This window comes from Typopeltis vanoorti, chromosome 12 (genome assembly GCF_054136105.1).
Source record: "Typopeltis vanoorti isolate ZY-2024b chromosome 12, IOZ_Tvanoo_1.0, whole genome shotgun sequence".
NCBI lineage: Eukaryota > Metazoa > Arthropoda > Arachnida > Uropygi > Thelyphonidae > Typopeltis > Typopeltis vanoorti.
In genome coordinates this window covers 62,614,964-62,631,024 of record NC_143560.1, presented here as the reverse complement: position 1 = coordinate 62,631,024, position 16,061 = coordinate 62,614,964, and the positions used below count along the sequence as shown (strand labels likewise).

Genomic DNA, 16,061 nt, shown 5'->3' with positions numbered 1-16,061 from the left:
TCTAGGATTGTTTGCACAGCCTTTTTCTTTTTTTCATCATAAGTGGCCTTGTAGCAGCTGATGTTCTCACTAACTGCAACAGTAAACCTTTGTAAACTGCTCAATGTTAGGATCTTACTCTTTAATCTTAGCAAATCCTGCTTCAATGAGATAAAAAGCTTCAGCTAATTCTTTTATCATAAACTTTTTTAGCTCTGGATCTTCTGATTCTTTGTGTTCTTGTGTTTCTGTCAGTTGCTTCTCTATCTCCATAAGGTCTTCATCGGTTAATTCTTGTAAATGGGATTAACAAGTGAACTAGTAAGTCAGTGACAATGAGACTAGCCGCCGCTAGCATAAAGATGTTGTGCCAACAAACTGCTTATGCCATACGGGTTTGTTTACATACATGGAAGAAACTAGTTCCCAAATTATTAATTATTTCATTATTAATTATCCTAACGGGGAGCCCTTTTGTAAGTATACGGAACGCTGTAAGTTGGGTCGTCCATAACCCAGAATCTGCCTGTATATGGTGATTCTTGAGAATGCAACACTTGCATATAACGAGAGTTATCTATGTGTGTGTGTGTGTATATATATATAATATCATGACATATAATATCAATGACAGTTGTCCTTCCAATTAGGGCTCCAGATATTATCAGATATATTTTGTACATCTTTTCTTACTGCATCTTCATTTCACCTAGATCTTCGTTTGTATCAAGGCCTTTTCCCTGCCATCCTAGTAAAAAAACACTTGCTTTGCTGTCTGTAACCATACCACTTGGAATTATCTCCACTCACATGCTCCTGAACAATATCAAACAATATCAAATTCCTTCCTAATATCCTCATTTATATTATGATAATGTCATTGATGCCATCTGTTCATCTCCATAATTTTTTTTTCTCTCAAAACTCTCATATCTGTGGTTTCAATCATTGATCATGTGTTTTATTTCTAACTCAGCTCTCTGATCCAGAAATTAAAGTTGGTTTGAACTGTCTTCCATACAACTAGTTTATTGTTTTGTTCTAATTTCTCTTTTATTCCATATAAATGTATTCAGCTTTCATACAATATCAATTTTGCTAGTTCTGTTGTCTATTTCCGTATTTAATTTGCCATATTCACTAAAAATTATGACTAAATAGCTGAAGTGTTTTGCTCTTTCTACAAGTTTCCCATTCAGGATGCAGTTGATGTGTTCATCATTCCAGCCTATTTTATAATCTGTCTTTTTTAATGCTGATTTTCATACCAAATTTATTACAGTAGTCATTCCATTTAGCCAGGGAATCCTGCAGATCTATACTAGATTTATTTAGGAATATAACATCATCTGCATAAATAAAGAGCTGAGATTAACATCTCCACTTTTGATATGAAGTTTAATGCCACTTTCCTTCATAATGTGATCCATATAAATGATGAATAACAGTGGAAATAATGCGCACCCTTGTCTCACACCTGATTTAACATCAAACAGCCACCTTCTTATACACTTTAATTCTAACTGCTGACTGACTAACAACTCAAATACAGACCATGTATTACTGATATAATGTACTATTTGCATTGTGTAATTGTAGCATTTTGAATGGCTTTTCTCTTGGCATCTTGTCATATGCCTTTTCCAGATCCACATAAATCTTACTGAGAACATTCAGTAAGGAAAATAAATCTTTTGCAATATTCCCTAAGAACTTCAACACTCTGTCCACCATTACCACAAAGTCTCTAACCTCATCAATTTCCTGCACTCCAGTACTATCAATGTGATATACAGTATGTAACTTTTTCAACTTGAGGTGCATAACCATACATTTTACAACATTAAATTGATAATCATTATCCTTTGCCCACAATGGCAATTTATTTATTGCCCACCCCAGTTTTGCATCATCAGCAAACAACTGAATAACCCCCACTTAAAAATCTTTCCCTGCATCAGTAATATACAAATTAAAGAATAGTGGCTATAGTACAAAACTCTGAGATACTCCACTAGTCACCTCATTCTCCTAGATTCCACTCTACCTATACTTCGGTCTGTCAGCCCATCTATGCTACCAGCTTCATATCCATTCCCATTGGCTTCAACGTTTGTAATAGTTTTCCTCACGATGTTCTGTCAAGTAAAGTCCAGTAGTATCATGCTGTAGCCATTTCCTTTATCCAGTTCCACTGGCACTTTATTATAAAATGTGAATAAATTACTAAGACGGGACCTTTACAAAGGTCCCGTCTTAGTAATTTGTAAAGATCCTTTACAAAGCCATGCTTCCCACCACAAAGCATATTTCTTTCTATCTATTTCTGTATTTTACCTTTAATCAACTTTTCCAATATTTTAACCACCATCCCTCAGATACTTATTTTGGAACCTTGCCAGAGCTGAGACAGATTCAGCAACTTTGTCAGAGGCACTGTCTGTTCTCTTGCTTGTTCTTGTAGCATGTGGGGCCGACATCCTGTCCACTTCTGATATATTCATATTGATATTTTTCAATATACTGAACACCTCCAGTTTTTCTACCTCATTTCTTACATCAGCCTCTGTCACTTTGGTAACTACAATTCCTTCACTTGGATGATACACCTTTGCGGAGTGATTGCTTAGTATCTTGACTATTTCTTCTTTTTGTCACTTTCCTTCCATAGTCATTCTTTCTCTTACTTGCTACATAGCAAAAATACTCTTTTGGATATAATTTTCTCTAATAATCTGATTTAGCCTTCCTTACTGTACTAGTCATCCTGCTTGCCTGTGCTTTATATTACTCATGAGCATGCTTGGAAAAGATGCCTGGAAAAGAGGTGTGTGGAAATGACATATGTTAATGGCCTGAAAAAGATCAAAGAAGAAAGTATGCTTATTTGAGCTACTTCAGAACTTTAAATAAATTCTAAGTGGCTTTAATAGCTTCCATGTTTGATCTCTAGAGGATTTATGAATATCTAATACTTGGGCCATCCATGGGACTTAAATGTGTGATAAGTTTAGTCTTGTGAGTGAGAGTTGCATAAATAATGCCATTCCAATTTCTCTCCTTTCTTTCTGCTTACTGCCTGAATAAATGATCTTATATTTTTAAGAATCTCACTAGTTGTGTTAATAGGGTATTTTTGTAAATACTCTGCTAGCATTACTTTTCTTTTGATACTACATTGATCTGATTCATTTTCGGGTTCTGTTGGGATTGAAATTGTTCCAATAGTTGACTCTCTTTTTTTTTTACTTGTTCTCTGGATTCAGCCAGACATAATACAGTAGAGTAGCCATGCCAGCCCTAAATTTCTAGCCTTATCCATTTCTTCTGTATTCAAGTGGATTTGTTGGACTTAAGCTTTAGTTGTCTCTATATTCTTCATATAAGGGATAGTTTCATCCCTTATAAATTTTTTTAATAGAAATCTGTGCTTCTTTGTAGCTTCTTGAAATATAATAAAATGAAAAGAATTTTTATTTGTTAATAACTGATATGAATTGCATAGATTGTTCCTGTATCCACTTTTGTTTTGGGAACCTGGCAAGTGAAGAGAAGAAAATGGAAATTAGGACTTATTCATGCATTAGAAGAGAAAACCCATGCTCCTCCAATAAATTTGCCAGATGAGTATGAAAATATTTCTGAAATATTAGTATAATCACTTAAACATATATTTATGATGAGTTTTTAGTGATTGGGAAAAGTGAACTTTGTCACGTTATCCACTGAATCGAATTTTCAATTTTCATCTAAGTAACTAAATTTTACAGTTGCATTAGTCTTTTGTAAAAATTCTGTATATAATTTGGCAATGATATTTGAGCATTTTTGATAACTGGAATTTTATTGAAGGTTTGTATATAAAATCAAACATGTTAAATGTGAGAATGTTCCAAATAAACCTGGAAACCTAATAGGAGATATAATTTTGAAATTATAATGCAACTGACTATAATTATTGTCTCTCATTTATATAAAAATATTATATAATATTTTTATCATTAGTGTTTTTTTTTTCATTTCATTTTTTTTTTTTTTTTCATTTTTATCATTATAATATTTTTATCATCAGGATATCATTAGTGCTTGGGAAATTGTGAAGGAATATTTGTTAGCAGCAATAGTATAAGCTGTATTCCAAGAATGAAGAAATGGACAATTTGGTGTAAAGTGGATGACAAACAATATCAAACAGGAACTGCAGTTAAAAAAGAGATTATGGAAGGAGATATAAGGAGAGGGATGGAGGGAAGATACACAAAGAATATAAGACGCAGGCCAGAAGAGTGACTAGTATTGTAAGGAAGGCAAAACTGGAATATGAGAAGAGATTGGCACTAAGATCCAAAGAAAATCCTAGGAGTTTTTTTTAGCTATGCAGCCAGCAGGAGGAGAAATGATTGTGGAATAAAAATGGGAATAGAATGACTGATGCAGAGGATATAGTGGAGTTGTTCAATGACTATTATATATATATATATATATATATATATATAAAATTTTAAAATGCTAAAATAGTTTGCAATAAAATATATTGTATTATAATGAGCATGTATTTTCTTGATCACAGAACTAACGTAAATAACCATTTAGGAACATTGATCAAGTGTAAACAGATAAGTATTTTAATACCGACTAGTTTCACCAAACTTAAGCTGTTGGCATCATCAGGGTACAAGCACTGAGGTTAAAACATATCATAAAATAGATCTTAACTGTAAATTCTAAAAATTATAATTACAAACGAAAATAGCATTGAACGTGAATAATACATGTATTGCGTGTACATGATTTACTAGTTGTTGCTAAGGGACATTCTAGAGTTTACATTAAAGTTCATTTCTTATGTGTTCAGAGATCTAATTAGGGTTTTCCATATCTCTGAAAGTATTAAACCTTGTGGTTTGATATGGAGAAATGTGATGCCTGATATGTCTTGTCTGTTGTTTTTAACATAACCAATGTGTTCCTTCTGTCTAATCTCGAGGCTTCTCGAAGTCTGGCCGATGTAACTTGAACCACATGAGCATGGGATATTATAGACTCCAGCATACTTATAGAAAGGATGGGTATCTTTTGGAGTTTACGAATTGTTTCTATAGGTTTAAATGTCACTCTTATTTTGTGTGGTTTGATTAGATTAGCGAGCTTGTTAGAGATACTGCTCACATATGGAATGGCGATTGTTGTAATATATTGAATGTCTTCTCGTTCTCTTTGTGGTGGCTCAGAGAAAAGGATTTTGTTGACGAGCCTTCGTGGGTAGCCATTTAAGGTGAGGTTATTAGATATTAGAAACTAGTTGGTATTAAAATACTTATCCGTTTACACTTGATCAATATTCCCAAATAGTTATTTACATTATATTTTATTATGTTATTATGTTCTCACAGATCAGTAATCCATTACATGATGAAGAGATTGAAATCAATCTCTTCATCCGGATATTAGTCTTAAGCATTTTCACTGTATCTGTCCCCTTTGTCCCCAAAAAGCAGGATAAGGCTAATGTTCATTTTTATTTTTATTTTTTCTTTGACCCTTTCCCCCACTCTGAGTTCTTTGTTGTTTGCCTTTTACCTGAATCATATGGTTTCATTCTTGGTTCATAATTCTGGAGCTTCGTTCAACATTCCATCTTTTTTGCTCCAGTTCTAGCATAAATAGTCTTTTCAAGAATAAACAGATATAACTTAATTTAAAAGTGGGGAGAGTAAGTGCCAGAAGTGTTGGTCATGTCAAAAGTGAGAATATGGTGTGGTGAATATTACTGATCATAAGTGCAAAACCTACTATCAGTAACATGTTAGAGTGTATATGCAAATGAGATAGTGAGAAAATTATGAATGATAACAGCGAGAGGTCATTTCATCTACCATTTGTGGTGAAAAAATTGAAAGTTCGGGATGGAAGATTCAGAGAATGATAAGCTAGTTGTAATGAGAGAGAGAGTGTGTATGCTGAAGTGGAGTTTTTCACAGTACAAAGCCTGAGCAGTTGGAAAAATGTCAGGTGAGTGGTGTGGCAGAGAAGAGGAAGGAACATATGAGAAAATTAGAGGAAAGAACATTGTATGGCGATTTCATGATAAGAGGTATAGTTGATAAAGAGCACGGTGAAATCATATTTTCCAGGTGTGAAGAGAAAAAAGGATGTTAGTAATACTGTTAAAATGCACAGAAGGAAAGTGAGGTACCAGATTGCTTTGACAGGCATGAATGATTTGAGAGGTGGCAAGTATGGAATGAGAGAAGTTATTAAAGAATGTCTGAAAGAAGTGAAAAATGAAGACAGAGAGTTACGATTGCAAGTTTGTTGCAATAGCTTTTTTGGAGTTGATTGCCAGTGATTGCAAGCAATCAGTATGTAAGTTGTGTGTGTGTGTGTGTGTGTGTGTGTGTGTGTGTGTGTGTGTGTGTGTGTGTGTGTGTGTGTGTGTGTGAGGGAGGGAGGGAGGGGAGAGTCTGGAAAGTTCTGATAAACATCTAGAACAAAAATTAATCTTCTTAATCCCCCCCTCGTGTGTGTGTAGCCATACATACATAAACAAACGTATATGACTGAGGGATTAGACTTGAAAAGATTTGGATTAGGCATCTAGAAAACGTGTTAATCAGTGATATGTTGGAACTAAAAATATCAGACAAACTACAGCTTTCTTAGGGGAGAGGGATGTAGGTAACATGTATGTAGATGTCTTTCTGGTTTCAAGAGAGTGAGTGCATGATGGGAATGATAAAAAATTGCTGAATATAGTTTGTCAGGTCTTGAATTTGAATGGGACAGTCTTTACCAGATGTAAAAATAGTGGTGAGTGCAAGGAGATATATTGCAGTTCAATGCACACTAATGTCAGGATCATCAGGAATGAGGGTGAGGAGTTTAGTTAATTTTGCTTAGGCAAACATTAATAGCATTAGTGAGATTTGGTTGAGAGGATGATAAAATTATGGAGATAGAATGTAAACAGTATTGTGCTTTTATAGAAAGAATAGGTAGAACAGGATAGGAAATGCATATTGCTAATGATAGCAGAAGAAACATGTGCTCTTGCAACCAGCAAGAGCACATGTTCAGCAGAAAGTCAAGGACATGGAAGTGCATTTAAAGTTATCTGACGTGAATAGAAGCAAAAGCAAGGAAATGTATAGTTGGTTGTTGCCCTAGCCAAGGAAGACGTAGAAGACATTCATTGACAATAAATATTATAAAACTATAGAGAGAATAAAAGTATAGTGTTATTCACTCAGTGGAACCATTGGTTGATTCCATAAAAGCTATAAGATGAACAATGTAATTAGAACAATCTTCAGAGGCTCTGAACTTAAACAAATCTCTTCCTTCTGTCTTACATCTAGACTGGCAAAGATAGAAGACATTGAATAGACTTTGTTCTGGAATGTGCAGATCAAAGCAGAATATGACCAGATGGGGCTACACAGACAATGACAGCTGCTCATGTGGTGAAGCACAAACCATGGATGATCTTCTGCAGTGCTGCTTAATAGATGTTAATAATATATGTACCTGAGAAGAGGAGTATAATGAAAACAGCTTTAAAGTATATTAATCATTGGATGAGTGAAATATGACATTTTACGTTTTTTGCATAATATTTTATGCAAGTGTCATTTTGTCTTTTAATGTATGCTTTTAATCCCTATTATTTTAATGTCTATTTCTTTAAATTTATGTTTTTAATCATTTATATGTATGCTCTTACTTTTTCTGTAGTTCGTGCATGAAATAAATAAATACAAACTTTGGAAACAACTAAGAGTAGTACCATATGAAGGGAAGGATGTCAGTGATGGTCAAGAGGTATTTAAGTGCATTATTTCTTAAGGAAGATGATTCACTGTATGATCAGTATACTCAAGTCAGATTTGATCACACAGTAAATATTTAATCTTCCTTAAGGGATAAATTACTGCTGAGGCTTCCTTTTCTATCACAACATAATTCTTTTTTTGCAGCACCTAATCTACCTACTAAAATAAGCTACTTGTCTTAAATTCTCTTCATCCATCTGCACTTTGACAGCCTGCAATATAGTCCTGTGATGTATCTGCAGAGATGTGAAAGTTTTTTCATAATTCAGGGTGCATCAGTATAAATTTCAATCAGTGCTGCTTTGAGATCATCAAATGCCTTATTTTTGTGGAATTCTCAATTTTTTAGTCCTAGGGGTTAGTCAATAGGTTCTGTAATAATCTTATTTACTGGCCTTAAGACAAGGACAAACCTAAGATGATCATTTGTCTTCTCTAGGACTAAAAATGTGCACAAAGATATTGAGGGTTTAATAATCCCTACTTCCAAATATTGTTGTAACAACTCCTTCAGTTTGTCAGCATATTTAATATGTTTTTGATATGCTTAACATAGATTAGTTTTTCAGACTTCACTGTGACTGAATGCTCAACAACATTGGTCTGAGAGAGTCCCAATTTACTCGACTTGCTATAATAAAGTGACATCTCAGTGAATAAAGGAAATGGCTACCCAAGATGTTGCAGACATAGTTACTCTGTATTCAACATTCAGCAGGATTCCATACAGAACTGTAAAACCAGAACAAATAGGAATGGATATGAAGTTGGGGACATGGATAAGAAGATGGCTAATGGACAGATGTCAGAGAATGGTATATAGTGGAGTAAAATCTAAGAGAAGGCAGGCAAGTGGCTGTGGTATGCCTGCGCTATGCTGTGTTTCAAGGAATATGATAGATACATATTCTCCCCCCACACACATTAACAGGACAGGAGAAATCAGGATTAACTCAAAAAGTGGTGTTAGAGAGTAGTTAAGAAAGCATAGGAACTAGATTTTTTGCTTTGAAAGTGGTGTGTTTGTTTTTGTTGGGGGGGGGGTTGCCAAAGTAGATATATGACAGGTTATATATGAATAATGGTTAGTGTGATCCTCTCACAATGATTCTGCATACTTCATGAAGGATCCCATATAATAGCATGCTGCCTTACAGTAGTATTGGCTAGGATACAGGGCTTTGTACTTCAACCATTGCCATTTGTCTTTGCTGATTAAAAATTGGGAGAACAATAATTATTAACAGTCATTAGAAATCTTGCAGGATGATTTAAATAGACTGATAGTATGAGCAAAAGATAATGGTTACAAGTTTAGTGTGCAAAGTGTAAAGTTATGTATTTTGGAATGAAATAATTACAAGCTGTGTACTACATTACTGGAACAGGACTACAGGAAATTGACAGGGCTAGAAGTATATTTGAAGTTCAGGAAGCATATTGTAAAAGTAGCAGAATAGCTCAAAGATTGATGTGGAAGTTGAAGAACATGTTGCAAAGTACAGATAAGGAGACAATTATTATTATTATTAAGTCCTCCATGGAGTCAAGAGACTCATCCTAGGAAACACAAAGTCTATCATACCACTCCTTGAACTCACTGACCATTCTTGCTCTCACCACTCTGTCAGGCAATGCATTCCACAACCTGCCTTACACTAGCTCTGTACTTCAACCATTGCTGAAGTACAGAGCCCTGAACTCTGGCAGCAAGATAGGCAGAGATATTTATTTAGATGCTGCTGTAGACCAGGGAATGTGGAGGCTGGTGTTGAAGAAATGTACGAAGGTGATCTAAAAAGTTCTCGGCCTAACAATGAAATAACGAATATATAATTTCAAAATAATTTTTATTTTTCAACATAATCTCCCTTAAGACTAAGACATTTATTCCAGCGATGCTCCTACACCATTATCCTGTCCCCGTAGTGGTTCTCAGTAAGATCTGCAAAATACCCCTCTACAGCTGCAATCACCTCTTGATTCGAAGAAAAACGCTGACCATCGAGGAAGAGTTTTAGTTTTGGGAAGAGAGATAGAAGTCAGAGGGAGCCAAATCTGGGGAATAGGGTGGATGTTCCAACAATTCATAGTGCTGATTCCTTAATTTTCCCATTGCCAAAACACCTTTGTGGCAGGTGCTTTGTCCTGATGAAAGATGATTTTTTTCTTCTGCAAACCGGGTCTTTTCTCACGAATTGTTTTATCTTTTTCAAGATAATTAAAAAACCAAATGCCTTTAGCATCCCAAAACACTGATGCCATGACCTTTCCTGCTGATGGAACTGACTTTGTCTTCTTTGGTGCTGAACAACCGGCTTCTGTCCACTGTTTTTACTGCTGTTTGGATTCTGGTGTGTAATGGTGAATCCAAGTCTCATCCATAGTAATAAATCGATGCACAAAATCAGTTTTATTCTTGTTAAAACGCTTCAAGCACTGTTCAGAGATGTTCATGCAAGTGCATTTTTGATCTGCTGTGAGCAAGTGCAGCACCCATCTTGCACAAAGCTTTTTCATTTGCAATTTTTCATGCAAAATAGAGATCCCACACGTTCTTTTGAAATGCCTATAGTCTCAGCAATTTCACGCACTTTGACTAGCCGGTCATCCAATACCATATCGTGCAGTTGATCAGTGATTTCTAGTGGTGGTGTTACACTTTTTGGACGTCCTTCACGTGAATTATCTTCGAGGCTGGTATGGCCACGTTTAAACTTGCCAGCCCATTTCTTAATTGTCAAAAATGAAGGAGAACAGTGCCCATAAACTTTTAGGAACTTTGAATGAATTTCTTTTGGTATTAAATCTTCTTTTACAAAGAATTTTATAACTGCACCATACTCAATTTTATCCATTTCAAGGGATACAGACAAATGCTTTTGCTTCAGAGAGCTGTATAAAACAAACTACTTGATAGAATGACTTGCAATTTCACATGGATGCTTATGACAAATGTACTAACTTAGAAAAAAAAACTTGCTGATAGTGTTGCCATCTATGGTCGAGGCCAAGAACATTTCAGACTACCCTCATAAAAGCAACTTTGGTTGGTCAAGAAGGGAATTATTATGTGCCTTTTAATTATGACAGTATAGAGTGGAATGAAGAAATAACATTTGGGAATAAGGAAAATGAATTTCTTGAAGTTGAAGTGAGAGACAACTTTATTGTCTGAGAGACTCTCAGACAGTAAAGGAGTGCACATGAGGATTGAGAGCTTTAGATCTGATCGTTTCATCAGAAGATGTGATTGTGAGTGGAGTTTTGCACTCTCCTCCAGTTATTGAGAGTGATCATGAAGTGATCACCTGGGTTGTGACTAGCCATATGAAGACTTCTCTGAGGAAAGGATATATGTGGAATTACAGGGCTGGTGATTATGAAAAGATTAGGAGACAGCTTTGAGCTATAGCATGGAATGAGGTGTTAAGTGGGAGGCAGATAAATGCTGTATGGGAACTGACCAAAAGATATTTAACAACATTGATGTGCAAACAGATTCCATATGTCGAAAGACTGAATAAATGGATAAGGCATGAAATTTGGATAAAGAGGATACTGTGGGGGGCAGCACAAGATGAATAATGGTAGCCGTCAGTTGCATGAGGAGTATAAAGAGCATGCCAAGATGGCAACTCAGTTGGTAAGAACAGAAAAACTATGGCATGAGCAGAAATTAGCAAATCAGGCCAAGAAAATCCCTAGAGAGATTTTCAGATATGTTCAAATAGATGGGGAAATGATTATGATAAAATGATGTTAATGAATGAAAATGGTAGTCGTGAAGGTATTTGGTGAACAATTTATAAGGGTGTTTCATCCTCATCAGGGTGAAATCATGAAAAACTCAAGTGTAGAGGACATAGAAAAGGAGTTTTAATTGTGAGCAAGCAGGAGGTATATGAGGAAATAAATAAGCTGATATCAATAAGGCAATGGGATTTGATGAAATATCATTGCATATCTCATCATGTATGTCTGGATTTGGGGTTAAGGTACTAGAGAGATTGGTGGTTTGATTTGATTTTTTTTTAATAGCACAAAGACATCAAAGGTTATACTATGCCAGGACATAGGTCACAGCAATACATATGGAAATTGGTTCGTTGGACAATTACAAACGTCCATGCCCTTGACTAGATTTGAACCTGCAGCCTCTTGGCTGGAGAGTGGATATGCGAACCACTCGGCCAATGTGTGAAGTAATCTCAACATCATAGATTTAGACACATTCACACCTAGTTCTTTCCATCTCCTGTGAAAAAGCTTACATTTGGGAACCAGTTTTTCTTCATGATATTCTTCAATCTCCTTTCATCTATTGATGTAGTTATTACCTCTTGACTACTATTGCAATGATTGTTTTAAAAACTCCAGTTATTAGAATACTGTCTCAATACTCGCTTGCTTGAGAACATTTCAATTCCTTAGCTATAAACTGTTGAGTTTGGCCTTCGTGTTGAGACACCATACGAAACTTCTTAGCATCCGATATGTCACTCCTTCGACCCATGTTTAAAATGATTAACTGAAATCCACATGCAATTGATTCCTCAAACACGAGTCATTCCCACAGCTACTGAAATATATATATGCTATTTCTGTGCTCTCCTCTAAACCAAATATTTTGAACCACACTAAAAATTATTCTAATTTTGTGAATGTTTTCAAATAATTTCTTCTTCTTGGCTTCACGTATTAGGCAATTGCTTGCTTGTTATGTTTTCAAGGGTTTAAAAAGTCTTCTGCCCATCTCCTCCTGGGTCTTCCTCTTGATCAGTGTCCCTTTGGTTTATATTTCCAGGCAATATTTGGTCAATCTGTCCTCATTCATTCTTTCTACGTGGTTTTTCCAGTTCTCTCTCTCTCTATAGTTTGTGATGCTTCTGTTATGTTAATTATGGATAATTGTTTTCTTATTTCTTCATTTTTTATCTTGTCTATTCTTTTATAGTCTGCGAGCTGTCTTAGGAACTTCATTTCTGCAGCTTCCGCTTGTCTTTTATCTCGTTCTTCCCAAGTCCATGTTTCACTGGCATATTTTAGAATTGGTTTGGCTATTATTTTCTCCTTCAATTGGTTTGGCTATTATTATGTTCTCCTTCAATATTGTTTTATTGAAGTATCTGTTCAAAGTTCCAATGACTGCTAGGAATTTTTGCTTTTTATATGCAATGTCGATTTCTCCATTGGGGCGTATATGTTAAAGATACCAAGCCATTTTAAATCTGGTTTTAATCCATTTCCCAAGTAAGCAAACAGACAAGTAAGTCAAGTTTGCACCTGCAAGTAGTGCAAGTCTGGGTGACCCGCAAAGTAGTGCAAGTCTTAGGCAATTCGTGGTAAAGGTGGAATAAGCTCTGATCACTATTCTTAATATTTACCCTTAATGCAAAGCACATCTCCTTGAGGAGATGTATGATGCTATGCATTAAAGGCAAGGGGCCACTACCCATTAGGTAGTGGCAAGGGGCATTAAAGGTAAGGGACCACTACCCAATGGGTAGTGGCTCTTGCCTTTAATGCATAGCATCATACATCTCATACATAGCATCATACATCATTAAAGGCAAGGAGCCACTACCCAATGGGTAGTGGTCCCTTGCATTTAATGCATAGCATCTTACATCTCCTCAAGGAGATGTGCTTTGCATTAAGGATAAATATTAAGAATAGTGATCAGAGCTTATTCCACTTTACCACGAGTTTCCTAAGACTTGCACTGCTTGCAGATGCAAACTCGACTTACTTGTCGTTTGCTTTCTTGGGAAATGGATTAAAACCAGGTTTAAAATAGCTTGGTATCTTTAACATATATTATACCCAAGGTAAAAATCTTTCTACATTGGGGCTTATATAATTTCCTAGATATTTAAATTTGTTCACTTGTTCTATTACTTTGTTGTGGATGACTAGTTTGCATCGTTTAATTTCTTTAACCTTGAAATGCTGTTGATTTTGTTTTATTTATTGAGATTTTCATGTCATACTGTTCTATTGTTTTGTTCAATACGTGTAGATTTTTCTGTAATTGGTCTTCATTTTCCCCAAAAATAACTTGATTGTCAGCATACAAAAGTCTGGTTAATTCTTTATTTCCTATTTTAATTCCTATGATTTTTCTTCCTCCACTCTCTTGAAATTTTTTCCATATATATTGTATATTGAATAGTATCAGATAATCCACTTCCTTGAATGAGACCTCTATTGATTTTAATTTTTTCGGTTGTTTAATTATTAATTTTAATTTTAATATAGCTTTCTTCCATTATATTTGCTATTGCTTTTGCATGAGGCGGAGCTTTCAATTCATACAGTATATTGATTCATTTTGTTCTGTTGATTTGATCGTATGCTTTCTCATAATCCAGGGAGCCATATATATATATATATATATATATATTGGCAAGTTAAATTCTATTCTTTTTTCTATAATTTGTTTGAGTGTAAATGTGGGATCTGTGCAGGATCTTCCTTTCCTAAAGCCACACTGTTCTCCTCCAATAATTTCCTCGGCCCATGGTGTTAATTTACTTTTGATTATATCTAGATATATTTTATAGCATGTATTTAATATGGATATTCCTCTGTAGTTTCCTCAGTCCTTTCTGTTTCCTTCTTCCCATATTCTGTTTAGGAATTTAATTAATAGTAATTGGAATGGTTTAGAACTGTATTTGTATAGTTCGGAATTTATTCCATCTTCTCCTGTAGCTTTTCTATTTTTTAGTTTTTCCAATATTTTCTTTAAATCATTTAACTGTATTGCTTCTTCATTTGTTTCTTGACTTATTACTTGTTTTATTTCAATTTGATTGTTATTGTTCAGAAGCTGGGTGTAGTGATTGGTCCATTCTTTTGTGGAGGGGCCTTCTAATTGTAGATTGTCCTTTTTCTTGAGTCATTTTTTTATGATTTTATAGCTCTTTATTTGAAGTCCACTTAAGTCATGCTTTAATCTTGATACAAATTTTTCCCAGTCTTGTCTTCTGATTTTCCTAGTTTCTCTTCTTGTTATTGCTCTGATTCTTTTATATTCTATTTCATTTCCTATAGTTCTGTTGTTTAACCATTTAAGGTACATTTCTTTTTTCTTTCTTATTAAAGATTCTATTTCTGGGTTCCAGGTTCTGAGTCCTTTCCTTTTTCTTTGCAGTTTTGTTCCTATGGCTTCATGTGCTGCTTGTTTTACTATTTGTTTAATGTATTGCCATTCATTTACTATATCTGTATCATCATTTATTTTCTTTGTATGATTTGTAAGTCTTCTTTGATATAGTTCTCTGATACTATCGTGCTGTAACAGTTCTGTCTTAAATTGCTCCTGCTTTTGTTTTTGTGTTCTTGTATTGTTTCTATTTCTCTGGTTTGTAATCTTAATAGTACTGATTAAATGGTCTGAATCAATATTGCATCCTCTGTATACTCTGCAATTTCTTACCAGTTTCTTTAGTTTTTCATTCACTATTATATAGTCAATGATGCTTTTATATCCTCTGACTTCCCATGTATATTTATGTATATCTTTATGTTTAAAGAAGCTGTTGGTGATTTTCAAACTATTATAGTCCATAAATTCCCTACATTCTCTTCCATTGTTATTTATGGTGTTTTCATCCTTGATTACCTATTAAATCTTTAAATGTATTTGATCCAATTCTATCATTGAAATCACCTGCAATGATTAAGTAATCTTGTTTATTTGTGTTCTGAATTAGATTTTGGAGGTTTTTATAGAATTCTTCTGTTTCAGATTTTTTTTTCCTTCTTCGAGTGCATATATTCCTATGCAGGATCTTCCTTTCCTAAAGCTGCACTGTCCTTCTCCAAAAATTTGGTTTTCAAATAACAGTTTTCTTATAATTTATATCACATTTTGATGTGTTTACATGATTATATAATCTACAAAGACATGATTTAGATGATGCTAATTCATATTTGGTAATAATTATTTTCTATTCAATAAATTAAAATTACAAATTATTCTACACATTTTCTTTGCTTATTCTAATTTTTTTGATTTGGAGGTGTGTGTGTGTGTGTGTGTGTGTGTGTGTGTGTGTGTGCACGTGCACAGATGAAATTTCATTTAACCTTCAATTTTTGAATTAAAGAAGAGCCTTTAATTTTACTATTTAACATCTTCAGAAATATCAAACTTCAGTAGTGCTACTCTTTCAGCAAACATGAACATCCCACTGATTCTGATTCCGAATGCTTGCATTCGGAATTACTGGCACTTTTCTC

General features: G+C 34.6%; 1 protein-coding gene across 1 annotated transcript in view; it reads left to right on the top strand.

Annotated features, from left to right (window-relative positions):
- The window catches only part of Surf1 (surfeit locus protein 1), a 152,456-nt gene that overhangs the window by 33,950 nt on the left and 102,445 nt on the right, over window positions 1-16,061 (top strand). The window contains exon 3 of the mRNA XM_090401424.1: window positions 3,485-3,606. Within this exon, the coding sequence (XP_090257550.1) occupies window positions 3,485-3,606 (122 nt within the window). The remainder of the gene's footprint in view (window positions 1-3,484; window positions 3,607-16,061) is intronic.